The sequence below is a fragment of the Eubalaena glacialis genome, chromosome 11, assembly GCF_028564815.1.
Source record: "Eubalaena glacialis isolate mEubGla1 chromosome 11, mEubGla1.1.hap2.+ XY, whole genome shotgun sequence".
NCBI lineage: Eukaryota > Metazoa > Chordata > Mammalia > Artiodactyla > Balaenidae > Eubalaena > Eubalaena glacialis.
Window position 1 is genome coordinate 44,075,181 of NC_083726.1, and position 18,782 is coordinate 44,093,962.

The following is an 18,782-nucleotide window of genomic DNA, read 5'->3' on the forward strand; positions in this document are numbered from 1 at the left end:
GGCAAAGAATGTTTTCAGCTACGCATAACTGAAAACCTGACTGACAGTGGCTTAAACAAGTCACGATTTATTTTCCTTATACAACCAGCTGCTTGGAGGTAGGCAAGTTGGTTTTAGTTCAGTGGCTCAGTGATGCGCAGCTCTGGGCTGGCTTCCCTGAGATCGTATTGGCCTCTCCGACATGGTTACCTGATGGCTACAATGGCTCCTAGCATCATATCCCTGCCACGTTCACAGGCAGGAACTCTTCCCGTGCCACTCTCTTATCAGGACAAAAGAAAGTCTTTCCTGGAAGTTTACTGGAAGAACTGGGTCCCTTAGTCACTTCTAATTGCAAGAGGCTAAGAAAGCAAATTCTGTGGTGGGAGAGAGGCAAAGAAGAGGGCTAGAAATGGCTGTCGGGTAGCCCTGCAACTGTGCCAGGCACAAATTTGCTATCTCTGCTCCGTACTGACTTTGTAGCACTTTGATGTAAGTTCTAACGTTAAAGTCATTCATGTATTATATACCATAGCTCTGGGTTATTTCTTCTCTGTCTGCCACAACTAGCAACCTGGAATAAAAAGAGGTTTATACCTCATCTTTATCCAATATGTGCATTTTCAAAATATTATTTTTTTTGGTACTTTTATCATTTACATCAAATTTAAATTTGTAATTTAAATATAATTATTAACAATTGTATTTCTTAACAGGATAAGAACTCAGTCTACATTAACTGAAAGTATGCTTTCTCATAAAGTACAATTTGATGGTAGGATCATATCAAGGTAATTGTCATTTTACTAAACTTTTTAATCCTATGATTATAAAAAGGTATTTTCTTTTCAAATAAAAATAGCAATAATAATATTAGTTAAATTTGTCACATTTAAGTGAAAAATGTGAATTTAGCACAAACGTTTTTAGGTAATATATATTTAACCTGTTACAAAAATTATGGGAAGTATGAGTCTAAAAGAAAAACATTTCAATTAGAAGTTATTTAAAATGTGATTTTAAAATGTCTTTCAAAAAGAAATTTACAAGTGAATCTTTAAAGATACATATTACTATTAGAAGATCCTAAACTATTTAAAAATCAACCCTTATGTAAGCTGCTTTATTTAATTTCATTTTAATGGCTTAAGTTAACACTAAACTATTGGTAGATGTAAAGTGACAAATTCTTAAATCTGTTATCCAGTCTTATAAACTTCCAGTAATACGTAATGCTACTTGATGTTCTACATGAATATTAAAGGTAGGGTGGTTTTTTAAAAACTATATTTGTTCAGTGATTTTAAACTTGCCATGAGAAAAGGTAATAAATGTATATCTATCTCTGAGTGGCTTCTTGCAAGCTCAACATTTTTTTTTAAGGTCTTTCACTGTATCTTAAGTCTATGCCAAAATAGTAATCTATATTGTAATATATCCATATTCGTATCAGTGTAAGATAAAGCTTTTTTCTCCATCCAAATCTGACTTAAGTTGACACTTCAGCAAGCTCTGTCATGGTTTCCCATAACTCTTGCCCATTACCACACATTTGAGCGAGTCCTCTTGTCCCTCCTTGATATACACTATCCATTTATTATTAAATATGAAAAGTATCCTACTTGAAAATCTTTGATATTATTCTGTTTTTCTAGAAATGGACGTGATGCTTGCAGAGAGCTGGTTGGGTTCTTTTTTACTCATGACCAGTCCCTTACAATTTATGAGATTCGGCAATTTGGGAAAAATAGGTATGCCATAAAACATTGTTACAACTCTCAAGATGATTACTTCCCAGAGAAGCTGAATAACTTTACATTTTTGTCATTTAACTTCTAGAACAAATGTGCTTCCTTTTATTCAAAAAAACATTTATTGTCATCAGCATGGACGAAGAAAAGGAAAACAATACCAACTTGGTGATTTTTATATTGTAAGTTGAGCGTGTGTGCGCGCGCATATGTTTTACTCACTGGTGTTGGATTTTGAGGGATCCTGTGGGGCTAGCGGAGCAGAGTTTCTAGTTTCCAGTTTATTTTTTTCCCTCCTTCCTGAGCAGGGACATTTGTGTTGGCTAATGGTTGATATTTCCCCAGGAGGTTCTGTCTCTCAGCTCCAGATCCCAATGGTCTGAATCTAAGCATAGCATTTATTCCCTGTAACACTCCCTCCACCACCACCAATTCCACAATATAAGCCCAGGAGAGCTTGTCTCTTGGTACTTTTAAAGGCCCTGCCAGGCTATACTGCTGGGTAGGTGGCCACTTCAATAGTACCAGGAGTAATTCTCCACCTAATGCAGGCTTATCTTCTGAGGACACACATTTTTCTCCACATGGGGCACTTGGCTTCTGGAGCCGTCATATATCTCCTAGTTAGCTTATCTTCCTTGTGATTTCCCTGCCTTGCACACCTCCTGGCGTACGGCGTATAACAAGGATTCCCTAGCATGAGTCCATCATAGGTAATGTCAGAATTTGTATAGTGCTCTTAAATTTTAAATTGTTACATTCATGTCACCTCATGATTAAAATGTAGCACTATCCACAGTGATCATGTAACAAAAATATACTCATAGGCCAAATCACTGGAAATGGAACTGTGAATAACTTAAAAACATTCCCTGCTTTTGTGGGAATTACAGTCTAATGGGAAACAGTCAGAAGGGCCAGATAGGAGGGGCAATGACCCAGTTTTGTCGAGTCAAAGGAGGCTTCTTGGAGAAAGTGCCATCTAACCTTGACCTAGGTAGGCTGGGATACGTAGATGGAAGAGGGTAGGGAAAGGCTTCCAGGTGGAGGAGACAGCTGGTGCAAAGAACAAAAGCATGAAAGACATGGCTTTTTTTGAGAACTGAAAGTAGTTCAGTGTTGTTGAACTCTGCTTCAAGGTGGGGGTGGGCAAGAGACGAATCAGAGCTTATTAAGAGTGGCCTTTTGTTAAAGACTTGTCAAAAATGTCTTGGGGAGTCACTGAAAGGGGAGAGGTGGATGAAATGAAGGGAGGTGGCATCATCAGGTTTGTGATTTAGAAAGACTTCTCTCGTTGCAGTGTGGGGAATGGATTGAAGACTAGTACAAAGGACCAGATTGTATTGAACTACATTAATCTAGGAAGGCAGTTGAGACAACCTGAATTAGGCGAGTGACTGTGGCTATGAAGCTAATTAGAAAAATTTAAAAAAAAATTTTCAGGCAGTAGAATCATAAGATGTAGTGACCAGCTGGGTGAGGAGTTGGGGGTGAGGAAAACCTTTACATCTCAAACTTGGATTTAATGCATTATGCATACACTCTATATCTGTATCTATTATCTATATCTATATCTGTGTGTATGTCTCTTAAGCCAGCCTCTAGAGATTGAGAAAAGTATCTCCAACTCACATTTCACAACCTGTAGGAAGAATGTTTAATGCCTATCCCAGATAGATGAAAGTTACCTCTAGCCCTGAGCTGCTGTCTCTAATAATTTGTTTCTTCTCACTGTCCCTGTTCCATATTACTTGAACCAGATGTGGAGCTTTGCTCCCTCTTATGATTTCCAAGAAAAAGAGAGAGAGAAAGAGAGAGGGAGAGAGAGAGAAGAGGGAAGGAAGGAAAGAAAGGAGGAAGGGAGGGAGGGAGGGAGGGAGGGAGGAAGGGAGGAATGGAGCAAAAGAGAGAGAGAGGGAAAGAGAAAAAGAGAGAGAGAAAGAGCCACACACAAACTATATATATGATACCTTCGGTGTGTGGCAGACATTTTGAAGGGGATATGGAGGGAGGTTTATATTGCAGCAGTGAACGGAATTTACAATTTGTTATTAGACAGTCTTATTCTTAAAAATATGTCCTTTGAATATTTCCCATGGTAAAGGCCCTCCTCTCAATTTTCTGACTCCTTCCACCTCTTGCTCTTCCCCACAATCTTCTATTTCTTTGTGCAGAAATATTCAACCTTATCTTTCTTTTTGGGGGGCGTTGGGTCTCTTTTGCCTTCCAGGTGTTGCTCTGGAACTTATCTTTTCATTTCTATATGCCCCATCAAGGTCTTTTTTCTAAATACTCCCTAAAATAAATTGTAATGCCAGCTGTTAAGATAATACTTGTAGAAACATGCACTTGTGTCCATAGACACACACACATAAAAGTGCACCCACATGTGTTCACTCACATACATACATATATTGCTTTGGATGCACTGACACAGACCTCATAGATGTACCGTTACGCACACATGTATGTATACACACATATGCTTAGATGCATAACCCTGCTACGCATATCATGTAGTCTCTTTAATTGCTTAAATAATAATTTCAAGAAAATTTATATACATTTCAAAGAGTGAAGAAGGTACTTATAGTTACAAGTTTTCTAAAGTAAATGCTCCAGGATAAAGGAGAGGAGAGAAATCTCTTCCCTTATTTTCAAAAGAGATAATTAAGCCTCTTATTTTAAATTTGTGTTTGTCCATATTTGACCATATTTATTTGAGAAACTCAGAAATTAAAATAATAATTTTCTAAGTTTGGATTAAGGATTTTTGAGGGGAATTTTTTCAGCAAAGCCTTGATGCTCTAAATAGCTTAAAATTAGTTTTACATTTATGTAATGTTTGTCATCAAAAGACCAGGTGAAAGAGGGTGATGAACCTGTCATAGTTCATCAATTTGCAGCACATCTTTCTGTGGATCAATAGCTCTATTTCTGTATTTTGGGGTGTCATAATTTCCACTGAAATAACTTGTCCTTTCTTCCTCTGATTCTAAAAAACAATTGGAGTTCTTATTTTTTTTCACATGAATTGTTGAATCTAAGATTGTTCTAATTGGGAGATTGGGAAATTAGTTCTCCTATTTTCCTATATTATTAGCTGAAGCCTGTGTGGTTTCTAAATATTCTCTCAATATACTTTTTTATTAGTATAAAAGTATATCAAATCAGATATAATCAAACTTGAATATTTAAAATTAGTATTAGTTGTATTTTACTTCTTATATATTTTATAGTTTAAATAATTCAATTTGTTCATTTCTTTAGGGTGCAAACTTGACATTTTTGAGTTCTGATCATCCCAGACTTCCAGAAAGCATAAAAGAAAACACATTGCTTACACTTCGAATCACAAATATTGATCAGAGAGCTTTGGATTCTCTCAAGTAAGTCAAACATGCATTTGTCATTTTGGAGGTAAGTGAAAACATTATTTTTATTATATTAAAATGAGATTCTATATCAAAGCATTTTGATTTTAGTTAAGATTTATATTTAAAAAAATAAAGCATAGATATACATATCCATTTTATGTGCTATATCTTGTACTCAAATACACTCAATGTGTGGGAACAGTTATAATCAAGTAGAAATTTAAAATGTCCCATTTTAAGTTAGTTAAAGTACTTTATTAATTTGCCTGTGCTATAACACTTTTATTTTACTGAATGCTACCAAAGTAATACACTTTAAAAGATGGGATACAATACAATATAATAACAACTTTTTCCACATTTTTAGTGTGATGCTTTTTTTAAGCACTAAAAAAAGTCTTGGGTCCCACATGCTTGTGGTATTCACTGATTGATAATACATATAATGAAAAAACAATGCTATGAATCAAAAGCTTTTAAATGAATTTTCAGGTTTTTTTTTTCTTATCACAGAAAACATATATGCCATTCTTGTGGAGTGTTTTTTGGTGCTAAATATAATCAAGATAACAATAATTGGTGTACTCTCTGTACATTAGAGGCCATTTGCCATAAATTGGCTATAAGGAAGTCTGTGCTTCTTTGTCTTTTACTATATTGCTCAATATGATTGCATTTTTTTTTTTTTGCTTTTTAAAATAACATTTTTACATTTTATACATTTAAAGGTAAAACTGCTTTTAAATTTAATAGTTTTAATTAAGTATTTTAAAAGAACATTGAAATAGCTACAAAACTGAATATAATGTTTAAAGGTAGTTCTTGGAAGGTTTAAGGATTTTAGCTTTTGATTTATCATATTTAATTCTCCCAAGGATTAAAGCAGGGAGCAAAGGTGGGACTTGATTAATCTCTAAGCACTCTTCCAACTTTCTGTAGCTTATTAAGAGTGAGAATTTATTTGAGAATTTCTTTGAGTCTAGAGCAGGGAAAGCTTAGAGTTTCCATACTCAAGATTGCAAAACAATATATTTTTATCACTGTGAACATGTCAATTGCAGAACTGATTCTGTGGAACATGATGATGTAACCAATGAAGAAGCCAATGACAGATTGGTTTTCAAGGCCATTCAAGGTGTGTGTCATTACTATACTCTCAAGTATTAATTTTCAACCATTTTCTTTGTAAGTAGTAAAGCAGTATTTTCCAGATATATCTTAGATTTTTGGCACTTGATTTATATTTCCTATCTTTTTATAAATTTATACACACATATACATGTTTAAAAATATTTTTAGTATTTCTCCTACTTTAATGATCCTGTCTAACTGAATAACTAGTATTTTATGATTTATGAATTTAAAAATTTTAGAAAGTACTAGATAGTATGGCTTTTATTCATGAAATGAATATAAGTGATTTTTGCAATATAGTACTTGTCTTATGCATTAGATGATATCCTAAAGAGATTTGTGGCGGCCTAGTGTGAAAAAAAAATACTAGACTGGGAGCCAGATTCATGTTTGGACCTGTTCATTCAGTAGACATATGACTGTGTATACTCTTGCACCTCTTTCTTTATATCTAAAATAGGGATAATAAGCTCTTTTATTAACTTTCAGAGTTGTTGTAGGTGATAAGTGAAATATATGTAGGTTTTGTACTCTAAAGCATTTTATAGATTTGTTTCTAGAGTCCACTCTTGTAATCAGTACAGTATACTAGGCTCAAATAGACAAGTCCTTTGTTGAATCTCATAGTCAAGAAGGCAGGAAGGCATTAAACAAGTAATCACGGAAGTCAACATATAATTTATAAATTTTGATAAATCCTGATTTATCATATAAAGATGATATGGGAGTAAGAAGGCTAAAAACAGATTTAAAAGTTGTCTGGGATTGGTATTTGAACTCTCAAATATTCTTGATGCCATTGTTACTAAATAGTTTTCTCCGTTCTATCATGATCAATATGGTATTTGTCACTATTGTATCTAGTGACATTTGTTTTTTCTTCTAATGTATTATATTTAATAACTGCTCTGGTAAAGTTACCTATATTTTCTTAAGTAAAGATGGCACAAACTGCATCAAATGAAATCTGTCCCACAAAGAGAATGAGCCTAAGAATATAACTTCTCATAAATTCCTAGAAGAAAGGGTTACTTTAAATGTATAAGTATAGGATAGCATTCCAAAGCCTTGATGCTATTTAATATATAACCTACAGTTTTAAGATTTCAAACTATTTTAGAAATTTTGAACTGATGAATTGATGTCAGGCAGATCACTCAAAAATCTGTAATTCAGTTGGTAATTACAAAGAAAGAGGAAAGAGATTAAAGATATGGGCTTGACAGATGAAGAGGAAACCTGGAAAATTTTTAAAAACTAAGATTTTATTTGTAACATTTAGGTTATTTTCATGCTGATAAAGTGAACCATTATTTTCCTATATATAAAATATAACACTTTCACCACACAGTGGTGCTATTGTTCTGGTATATTTTACATGTGATTTTGTATATAACCCCCTTTACTAAGAGCATTCTATTTTTCAAAGCCTTTTGTCAGTCATACGTATGATCTGGTTGCATACTCACATCCCTTATGTCAGTTATATCAACTTTAATTTTCTTACCAGAGAGACAATTGCAATTTGATACATCTGTGCATAGGAATAATTTGTTTCCATCTCTCTTCTTCTTAAACAGATGTGCTAAAAGAACAGCTATGTAAAAGAGGTGTTTGTATTTTGACTGGATTGAGAAAATACCTTCAACAATTGGACAAGGAAGGAAATGGACTTTTAGATAAGGCAGATTTTAAGCAAGCTTTAAAAGTATTTCACTTAGAAGTGTCCGAAAATGTATGTACCACAGATAATTCTCTGCAGTGAATGACATATTATTCTTCAGTGGTCTTATTCACTTTTCTACTGAAATTTTAGTAGTTCATTTGTCTCCTTCTTTATGCCTCATTATCAGTGTTAAGCCATCAGGCAAGTCCTGCTGATTTTTAAAATGTCGACATTCATCCCTCCCTCATATACTTATTAAGAGCCTAATAAGTGGGCATTGTTCTAAACTCTGAGAAGACATGCTCTGTACTCTTAAGGTCTTCATAAGTAAAGGAAAGAAAAATATAAATGATTACAAAACAACATGATAAGTGTTAAATAGAGAATGCTTTCAGAACATGTGAGATAAATTGCAAGCCAGGTTATGGAGGAGGAAGTTCATAGGATTCCTGGAGGTGGGTATATGTCAGAGCTGAGTTTTGAAGGATGAGGAGGAATGAAGCAGACGAGAGGGGAGGAGGAGTGTGGATCAGACAATGGCTACTTCAGGAAAGGGAGAAGCACATGTGAAGGCTTCCAGGGGAGAGGGAGTGCGGCAGGTTCCAGGAATTGCCCCAGAGGCTTCACCCCTACCTTTCCCTCTGCTGTGAGTAATCTTCCACCAGACCTTTGCATGGCTGAATTTTCTCATCATTCAGGTTTTCTCTACTAAGAACACTACACTGACACCTCCATCTAAAGGAGCATCCCATCTGATCCCTGATCCTCTCTATACCATTTATCCATTTTGTTTTCTTTATACCACTTTGTATATATCCTCTGGCTCTGCCTGCAGTAGAATGTAAGTCCCATCAGGGCAGAGACAAAGGTGCTTCTTGTTTCCTGCTCTATTTCTAATACCTCGAATAGAACCTGGCGTTTGGCAGGTGCTGAATAAATAGACGATGCATGAGTTGAAATAGATAGATAGGTGGAAGGAAGGAAAAGAGAAGAATGGAGAGAAATAAGCCTATCAGTGTCCATTACATTAAAGCTTTGCATGCTATGCTCAGAAGTTTAGATTTTATCCTGAGTGTATATGAATTTGAAACATGTCTACCTCAAGGATTTTAGATAAGGCATTCTCTTGCATTGTTCTCTTTTGCTTCAAATCGTCTTGTCACATGATATAGTACATTTTGTGGGAGGAACACTGGAAATTGAATTTATGAGATAAAGGTTCAAGTTCTAGCCTTAACATTTGAACTGTGTGATCTTGAAAAGGCCTTTTCACTTTTCTGACACACAGACTCTGCTGGAGCAATCCAGAGATAATACTTATAGTCAGAGTTGCTTTGAAACTCAAATGAGAAAATTACATGCCTTATCAATTGTAAACTTCTGTGCCGGTATGGTATTGCTTATTATTGCTGTGCCATACCTGTCTTGTGTTTTTTTACAATATTTAACCTTGTGGCCCACCTAGTGACACACACTAGGGATTATCTAACTTCATCTCTTCCTTGCGTTAATAATAATAATAATAATAGTAATAAAACAGCAATAGAAAATTAGAAAGATGTGGTGTCTTATACCCTGTTTTTTCTTTTCCTCTATAATATCACTGGAGACTGCCCATGCAATGAGAAGCAAAAACAAGAACATGAGAATCACCAACCTGGGTCTAATTCTGGCACTAGTTTTAGGGAAGGCAAAGTCATTGTTACTAATTTGAAATTTTAAAAAATTGGTATGCCCCCTAAATAGCCTAATTTATATAGAGATACTATCAGTAAATATACCTTAGTTTTTTTTCAACTGAATTATCACTTTCCATCCTGCACCATATTTTAGAAAGAGTTATATAAATTTGTTGCCACTTTTGGTAAATTATTCAGTTCTTGAAAAATGTTTCTTTTAAGCTTCTAGCATTATCTTTTAATTCTAGTATCCCTTGAGTTGGGTGAGCAAATTCATCTTCTATCCATATTACGTATGATTTTAAAGATTAAGCTCATTTTCACACTTAAAAGCTCATTTTATAGACCTTAAAGTCTTTTTATGTACAGGGCATTACAACAGACCAAAAAAATGTATGGGTTGTTGAGAACCGCGGGGGGGCAGGGCGTCTTAAGTTTCCTTATTAAAATTTTAATTGAAAAAATTAGGAGGAAATGGAAGAGAATATTTTGGGGGTAACCATTATTTGTCAGTCACCTTGCTAGGTGTTTCATTTATATTCTCATTTAAAGCTAACAACTTGACTGAAATATTGAAAATCTATTTATCTGAGTTTAAGAAAATCTCATGCTGTATTTTTTTTGGTTGTTGTTAGGAACTTTATGAATAGAATATTCTATTAAATAGTGCCTTTGCCGAAGAAGTAAGTGGCAATAGTAAAATGAATAAATTGGCATAAGGGATCTACTCAAAACAGCACCTTTCAGTGTAAATCATGGAATAATTGTTAGAGTCATTCAAATCTCTTATACTTTCAAGTATGAAGACTAGCAGAAGTACAGTCAGTATCCTAATGCCTTTTGGCATTCCAGTAAGTGAAGTGACTTCTTAATTGTCACTGATATAATACATTAAAGATAATGAAATGGTCAAATTCAAGTGAATGGTAAGCATTTTTTATTGAAAAAAAAAAATTTAAAAAGATACATTTGTGATTTATTGCCACTCTTAAATGTTTCTTAACTTTATGGAACTGTCCACTACAGAGTTCCTCTAAATAAGCTTTTTTAGTGCCTTTGATTGGATTTATATGTAACTTTTTGGAATTTTCTTATTAAGTCCACTACCTTGTCTAGGGCTACAACAGATGTAACAAAATGCTATTATGATGATTATTGTTGTGGCCATATATAACTTAAAGGTGTAACAGTGGTCTCTGTGTGATCATTTCTAGGATTTTGAGTCTTTGTGGCTAATTCTAAATGGTTATGGCAATGGCAAGGTTGATTACGGAGAATTAAAGCGTGCTGTTATTGGTGAAATGAATGAATACAGGAAATCATTTGTTCAAAAGGTAACTTGAAGTAATCTTTCAAATAGTTACTTTTAATAGATTTTTAGGTTCATTCTTTTAAATCTTTAATGAATTACCATTGAAAATGTTTTAAATTCCTTTCCCTGTAATGTATTTTGGGTTTAGTATAACACAAACACACACATACACATACAAATCTACCCAGTATAAAGCTAAATAAATTATGCCTATGTTTTAGGAAAATATTATAAAAGGAAAACAAAATCTGAAATTAAATTTCAGTTCACAAATTGCTAATTCCATAAATTGCTGGCTCCATATAGTTATATGTCTATATCTATTATTAAATATTTCCAAGCCTCAGTTTCTTATCTCACAGAACTGGTCTAAGGTATTACATGTAAAATGATGAGCATTATAGCTGTCCCAGTGTCAAGGCTCAATGCACATTATCTTAGGATGATGACTAAAACATGTTTCTCTACTTTTTAAATATGCATGCTAAATGTTAAAATGAAGATTAAAATGATCATGTTAAATTGTAATTAAAAACAGGAGCTCTGACTTATGTAGGAGAGAAGATACTAGGTTCTGGTAGCCATTTTTAGAGCATGCTTTTGAGCAATGTAGTTTTCTTTTTCTTTTGTATACGTACCTAATATAAAATGTATATTCATCTAATACTGAAACAAAGCTATTGTGAATAGGGTAGTATGAACAATTACATCGGGTACAAATCTCAAATAGAAAATATCAAAATCTTTATCTTTACTGGCCAAAAGACAAAATAAAAACCTTATGTTAAACAAATTCACCACATAATATTTATAAATTTGTATATATTTTTACCTTACATGTCCTGGTGATAGGTGTGAGTATCAGGAGTAGAAACTGGAGGGTTGTCTCTTTCATAAGTCTTGGTCCTGGGAATAGAGGACAAAAGTAGACTTATTTTGCTAGGGCTACCATAACAAATACCATAGACTGGGTGACTTACATGACAGAAATTTGTTGTCTCACAATTCTGGAGGCTAGAAGTCCAAGATCCAGGTGTCATTAGGTTTGGTTTCTCCTGAGGCTGCTTTCCTTGGCTTGTAATTAACTGGCTGTCTTCTCCCTGTGTTCTCATGGTCATCCCTCAGTCTGTGTTGTCTGTGTCCTAATCTCCTCTTCTTATGAGGATACCAGTCATATTGGATTAGGGCCAACCCTAATGATTTCATTTTAATTTAATCACCTCTTTAAAGGCTCTGTCTTCTTCTGCAGTCACACGCTGAGGTACTGGAGGTTAGGGCTTCAACATATGAATTTTGGGGAGGATGCAATTCAGCCCATAACAGGTACCACATACCTGTGACATTACTGTGAATAAACAAACTTGATTCCAGTTTTGACTCATCTGCAAATGTAGGATGTTGCTTTTGGTCAGTTGTATGTTTCTATGGACCCACTCCTCTTCTCAATAAAATATATTTTATGATCCTCAGAATTGCATTGAATTAGAGGAGTGATAAAACAACTAGCATTTCGAAAGGTAGTGTTAAATTTCAGGAAATAGAGTAACAAAACCCATTTAAGAATTATTTAACTTTCTCATTGATTTTAGTAATGGAATATTTGCAGGTTTACTTTTTGAATCAAAATAGTCCTGGTCATTTGTCTTGGCCATTTATCAATTTCACGTGATTCGTAGAGCTGAAAGTTACCTGAGAGGTCTTTTACCCAACTCCTCAGTGTGCAGAAGAGGAAAGCCAGGGTAACAGAGGTTAAGTTACTTTCTCAAGGTCAGGGTGCTAGAAAGTGGTAGTGCACCTTAAGTGTAGGTTACCGAATATCTTGCTCCAATATCTTTCTCCCTGTTTTCATGATGCTTCCTTCATATACCACTTTAGTACTTTAAACTGCCTTGTTTAGAGGTCAAAAATAACCTGCTGCAGAACAGAAAATTAGGTTCTAATGATTTCATAGAAAAAAATAACACTTCTCTCTTTATTTAGGCCTTTATGAAACTGGATTTTAACAAAACAGGCAGTGCGTCTGTTATAGACATAAGAAAATGTTATTGTGCAAAGAAGCATCCTCAAGTAATTTCAGGTAACTATTACAAGTCAAAATGCATTAGATTACTAAAATGTGAGTTAATCAAAGTACTATCTTTAAATTATATTAATTTATAGCATGGACTTGAGGCCATTAAGTGAGGAAATAAATAATTATTTTTTAAACCAGAAATGTGAGAGCTTTCTTTTCTTTTTTTTAACATCTTTATTAGAGTATAATTGCTTTACAATGGTGTGTCAGTTTCTGCTTTATAACAAAGTGAATCAGTTATACATATACATATACCCCCATATCTCCTCCCTCTTGCATCTCCCTCCCACCCTCCCTATCCCAACCCTCTAGGTGGTCACAAAGCACTGAGCTGATCTCCCTGTGCTATGCGGCTGCTTCCCACTAGCTATCTATTATACATTTGGTAGTGTATATATGTCCATGCCACTCTCTCACTTTGTCCCAGCTTACCCTTCCCCCTCCGCGTATCCTCAAGTCCATTCTCTAGTAGGTCTGCATCTTTATTCCCATCTTGCCCCAAGGTTCGTCTGACCACTTCCTATTTTTTTTTTTTTTTTAGATTCCATATATATGTGTTAGCATACGGTATTTGTTTTTCTCTTTCTGACTTACTTCACTCTGTATGACAGTCTCTAAGTCCATCCACCTCACTACAAATAACTCAGTTTCATTCCTTTTTATGGCTGAGTAATATTCCATTGTATATATGTGCCACATCTTCTTTACCCATTCATCTGTTGATGGACACTTAGGTTGTTTACATGTCCTGGCTATTGTAAATAGAGCTGCAATGAACATTTTGGAACATGACTCTTTTTGAATTACGGTTTTCTCAGGGTATATGCCCAGTAGTGGGATTGCTGGGTCCTATGGTAGTTCTATTTTTAGTTTTTTAAGGAAACTCCATACTGTTCTCCATAGTGGCTGTATCAATTTACATTCCCACCAACAGTGCAAGAGGGTTCCTTTTTCTCCACACCCTCTCCAGCATTTATTGTTTCTAGATTTTTTGATGATGGCCATTCTGACCGGTGTGAGATGATATCTCGTAGTAGTTTTGATTTGCATTTCTCTAATGATTAATGATGTTGAGCATTCTTTCATGTGTTTGTTGGCAATCTGTATATCTTCTTTGGAGAAATGTCTATTTAGGTCTTCTGCCCATTTTTGGATTGGGTTTTTTGTTTTTTTGATATTGAGCCGCATGAGTTGGTTGTATGTTTTGGAGATTAATCCTTTGTCAGTTACTTCATGTGCAAATATTTTCTCACATTCTGAGGGTTCTTTTTTCGTCTTGTTTATGATTTCCTTTGCTGTGCAAAAGCTTTTAAGTTTCATTAGGTCCCATTTGTTTATTTTTGTTTTTATTTCCATTTCTCTAGGAGATGGGTCAAAAAGGATCTTGCTGTGATTTATGTCATAGAGTGTTCTGCCTATGTTTTCCTCTAAGAGTTTGATGGTGTCTGGCCTTACATTTAGGTCTTTAATCCATTTTCAGTTTATTCTTGTGTATGGTGTTAGGGAGTGTTCTAATTTCATTGTTTTCCATGTAGCTGTCCCAGCAGTTTTCCCAGCACCACTTAATTGAAGAGGCTGTCTTTTCTCCACTGTATATTCTTGCCTCCTTTATCAAAGATAAGGTGACCATATGTGCATGGGTTTATCTCTGGGCTTTCTATCCTGTTCCATTGATCTATATTTCTATTTTTGTGCCAGTACCATCCTGTCTTGATTACTGTAGCTTTGTAGTATAGTCTGAAGTGAGGGAGCCTGATTCCTCCAGCTCCGTTTTTCTTTCTCAAGATTGCTGTGGCTATTCGGGGTCTTTTGTGTTTCCATACAAATTTTGAAATTTTTTGTTCTAGTTCTGTGAAAAATGCCAGTGGTAGTTTGATAGGGATTGCATTGAATCTGTAGATTGCTTTGGGTAGTAGAGTCGTTTTCACAATGTTGATTCTTCCAATCCAAGAACATGGTATATCTCTCCATCTATTTGTGTCATCTTTAATTTCTTTCATCAGTGTCTTAATTTTCTGCATACAGGTCTTTTGTCTCCTTAGGTAGGTTTATTCCTACATTTTATTCTTTTTGTTGCAATGGTAAACGGGAGTGTTTTCTTAATTTCACTTTCAGATTTTTCATCATTAGTGTATAGGAATGCCAGAGATTTCTGTGCATTAATTTTGTATCCTGCTACTTTACCAAATTCATTGATTAGCTCTAGTTGTTTTCTGGTAGCATCTTTAGGATTCTCTATGTATAGTATCATGTCATCTGCAAACAGTCTGTATACGTCCCTAGGTCTGAAGTGGGTCTCTTGTAGACAGCATATATATGGGTCTTGTTTTTGTATCCATTCAGCCAGTCTATGTCTTTCGGTTGGAGTATTTAATCCATTTACATTTAAGGTAATTATCAATATGTATGTTCCTATTACCAGTTTCTTAATTGTTTTGGGTTTGTTATTATAGGTCTTTTCCTTCTCTTGTGTTTCCTGCCTAGAGAAGTTCCTTTAGCATTTGTTGTAAAGCTGGTTTGGTGGTGCTGAATTCTCTTAGCTTTTGCTTGTCTGTAAAGCTTTTAATTTCTCCATCAAATCTGAATGAGATCCTTGCTGGGTAGAGTAATCTTGGTTGTAGGTTTTTCTCTTTCATCACTTTAAATATGTCCTGCCACTCCCTTCTGGCTTGCAGAGTGTCTGCTGAAAGATCAGCTGTTAACCTTATGGGGATTCCCTTATGTGTTACTTGTTGTTTTTCTCTTGCTGCTTTTAATATTTGTTCTTTGTATTTAATTTTTGATAGTTTGATTAATATGTGTCTTGGTGTGTTTCTCCTTGGATTTATCCTGTATGGGACTCTCTGTGCTTCCTGGACTTGATTAACTATTTCCTTTCCCATATTAGGGAAGTTTTCAACTATCATCTCTTCAAATATTTTCTCAGTCTCTTTCTTTTTCTCTTCTTCTTCTGGGACCCGTTTAATTCGAATGTTGGTGCATTTAATGTTGTCCCAGAGGTCTATGAGACTGTCCTCAATTCTTTTCATTCTTTTTTCTTTATTCTGCTCTGCAGTAGTTATTTCCACTATTTTATCTTCCAGGTCACTTATCCGTTCTTCTGCCTCAGTTATTCTGCTACTGATTCCTTCTAGAGAATTTTTAATTTCATTTATTGTGTTGTTCATCATTGTTTGTTTGCTCTTTAGTTCTTCTAGGTCCTTGTTAAACATTTCTTGTACTTTCTCTATTCTATTTCCAAGATTTTGGATCATCTTTACTATCATTATTCTGAATTCTTTTTCAAGTAGACTGCCTATTTCCTCTTCATTTGTTAGGTCTGGTGGGTTTTTGCCTTGCTCCTTCATCTGCTGTGTGTTTCTCTGTCTTCTCATTTTGCTTAACTTACTGTGTTTGGGGTCTCCTTTTCGCAGGCTGCAGGTTCATAGTTTCCGTTGTTTTTGGTGTCTGTCCCCAGTGGCTAAGGTTGGTTCAGTGGGTTGTGTAGGCTTCCTGGTGGAGGGGACTAGTGCCTGTGTTCTGGTGGATGAGGCTGGATCTTGTCTCTCTGGTGGGCAGGTCCATGTCTGGTGGTGTGTTTTGGGGTGTCTGTGGCCTTATTATGATTTTAGGCAGCCTTTGTGCTAATGGATGGGGTTGTGTTCCTGTCTTGCTAGTTGTTTGGCATAGGGTGTCCTGCACTGTAGCTTACTGGTCGTTGAGTGGAGCTGGGTCTTGGCGTTGAGATGGAGGTCTCTGGGAGATTTTCGCCATTTGATATTACATGGAGCTGGGAGGCCTCTTGTGGACCAGTGTCCTGAACTTGGCTCTCCCACCTCAGTGGCACAGCCCTGACGCCTGGCTGGAGCACCAAGAGCCTGTCCTCCACACGGCTCAGAGTAAAAGGGAGAAAAAAAAGAAAGAAAGAAAGAAGAAGATAAAATAAAATAAAATAAAGTTATTAAAATAAAAAATAATTATCAAGAAAAAAAATATTTTTAAGTAAAAAAAAAAAAACGGACAGAGAGAACCCTAGGACAAATGGTAAAAGCAAAGCTATACAGACAAAATCACACAGAGAAGCATACACATACACACTCACAAAAAGAGAAAAAGGGGAAAATATATATATATCGTTGCTCCCAAAGTCCACCTCTTCAATTTGGGATGATTCATTGCCTATTCAGGTATTCCCCAGATGCAGGGTGCATCAAGTTTGTTGTGGAGATTTAATCCCCTGCTCCTGAGGCTGCTGGGAGAGGTTTCCCTTTCTCTTCTTTGTTCGCACAGCTCCCGAGGTTCAGCTTTGGATTTGGACCCGCCTCTGTGTGTAGGTTGCCTGAGGGCGTCTGTTCTTCGCTCAGACAGTACAGGGTTAAAGGAGCAGCTGCTTCGGGGGCTCTGGCTCACTCAGGCCGGGGGGAGGGAGGGGTACGGATGAGGGGCGAGCCTGCAGCAGCAGAGGCCGGCGTGACGTTGCACCAACCTGAGGAACGCCGTGTGTTCTTCCGGGGAAGTTGTCCCTGTATCACAGGACCCTGGCAGTGGCGGGCTGCACAGGCTGCACAGGGAGGGGAGGTGTGGATAGTGACCTGTGCTCCCACACAGGCTTCTTGGTGGCGGTGGCAGCAGCCTTGGCGTTTCATGCCTATCTCTGGGGTCCGCGCTGATAGCCGCGGCTTGCGCCTGTCTCTGGAGCTCCTTTAAACGGCGCTCTTAATCCCCTCTCCTCGCGCACCAGGAAACAAAGAGGCAAGAAAAAGTCTCTTGCCTCTTTGGCAGCTCCAGACCTTTTCCCAGACTCCCTCCCGGCTACCCATGGTGCACTAGCCCCCTTCGGGCTGTGTTCACGCCGCCAACCCCAGTCCTCGCCCTGCGATCCGACCTCTGAAGCCCGAGCCTCAGCTCCCAGCCCCCACCCTCCCCGGCGGGTGAGCAGACAAGCCTCTTGGGCTGGTGAGGGCTGGTCGGCAGCGTTCCTCTGTGCGGGAATCTCTCCGTTTTGCCCTCTGCACCCCTGTTGCTGTGCTCTCCTCTGTGGCTCCGAAGCTCACCCCCTCCGCCACCCCCCCACCGCCCTGCCGTCTCCGCCCGCGAAGGGGCTTCCTAGTGTGTGGAAACCTTTCCTCCTTCACAGCTCCCTCCCACTGGTGCAGGTCCCGTCCCTATTCTTTGTCTCTGTTTTTTCTTTTTTCTTTTACCCTACCCAGGTACATGGGGAGTTTCTTGCCTTTTGGGAGGTCTGAGGTCTTCTGCCAGCGTTCAGTAGGTGTTCTGTAGGAGTTCTTCCACATGTAGATGTATTTCTGATGTATTTGTGGGGAGGAAGGTGATCTCCGCGTCTTACTCTTCCGCCATCTTGAAGCCAAACAGTAAACTTTAGTATGTTCTTTTACTATAAATGGCTGAGGCCCTTCCTGAGATACAGCAAAGTTTAATGGGAAAACTGTGGGAATTCCAATCAGAGAGATCCATGTAATTCACTGCTTAACCATTTACTGTCTGTGTCCGACCGGTGGAAATAGCCTACTTAATGTCAGAGATTAAAAATAGAATGAGTTAATCAAGTAAAATTTCTTCCAGCAAAGATTTTCATAGGCCTCTGAATCCTGTGTTTGCAGTAATATTTTCTAGCTGCAGTCATGAGTAACTGCTTCATAAAGTAACTAATGCCTTTAACATATTGCATTACTGTGTTATCAGCCTATAAATCATGAAACTATTTACTTGTGTTCTTCTTTCCTCATTTCTAATGGGAATGAAACCGAGTTGTCTAAAACATTAACAAATACAAGAATATCTACAGTAGTAACTATTATTTTGCCTATACA

At 36.7% G+C, this 18,782-nt stretch overlaps 1 protein-coding gene across 1 annotated transcript in view; it reads left to right on the forward strand.

Moving 5' to 3' along the window:
- Positions 1-18,782, forward strand: part of CAPS2 (calcyphosine 2) — a 38,177-nt gene that overhangs the window by 18,985 nt on the left and 410 nt on the right. Inside the window, 8 exon segments of the mRNA XM_061206641.1 lie at positions 696-770; positions 1,635-1,730; positions 1,819-1,912; positions 5,001-5,119; positions 6,169-6,242; positions 7,822-7,976; positions 10,801-10,920; positions 12,879-12,975. Of these exon segments, the coding sequence (XP_061062624.1) occupies positions 696-770; positions 1,635-1,730; positions 1,819-1,912; positions 5,001-5,119; positions 6,169-6,242; positions 7,822-7,976; positions 10,801-10,920; positions 12,879-12,975 (830 nt within the window).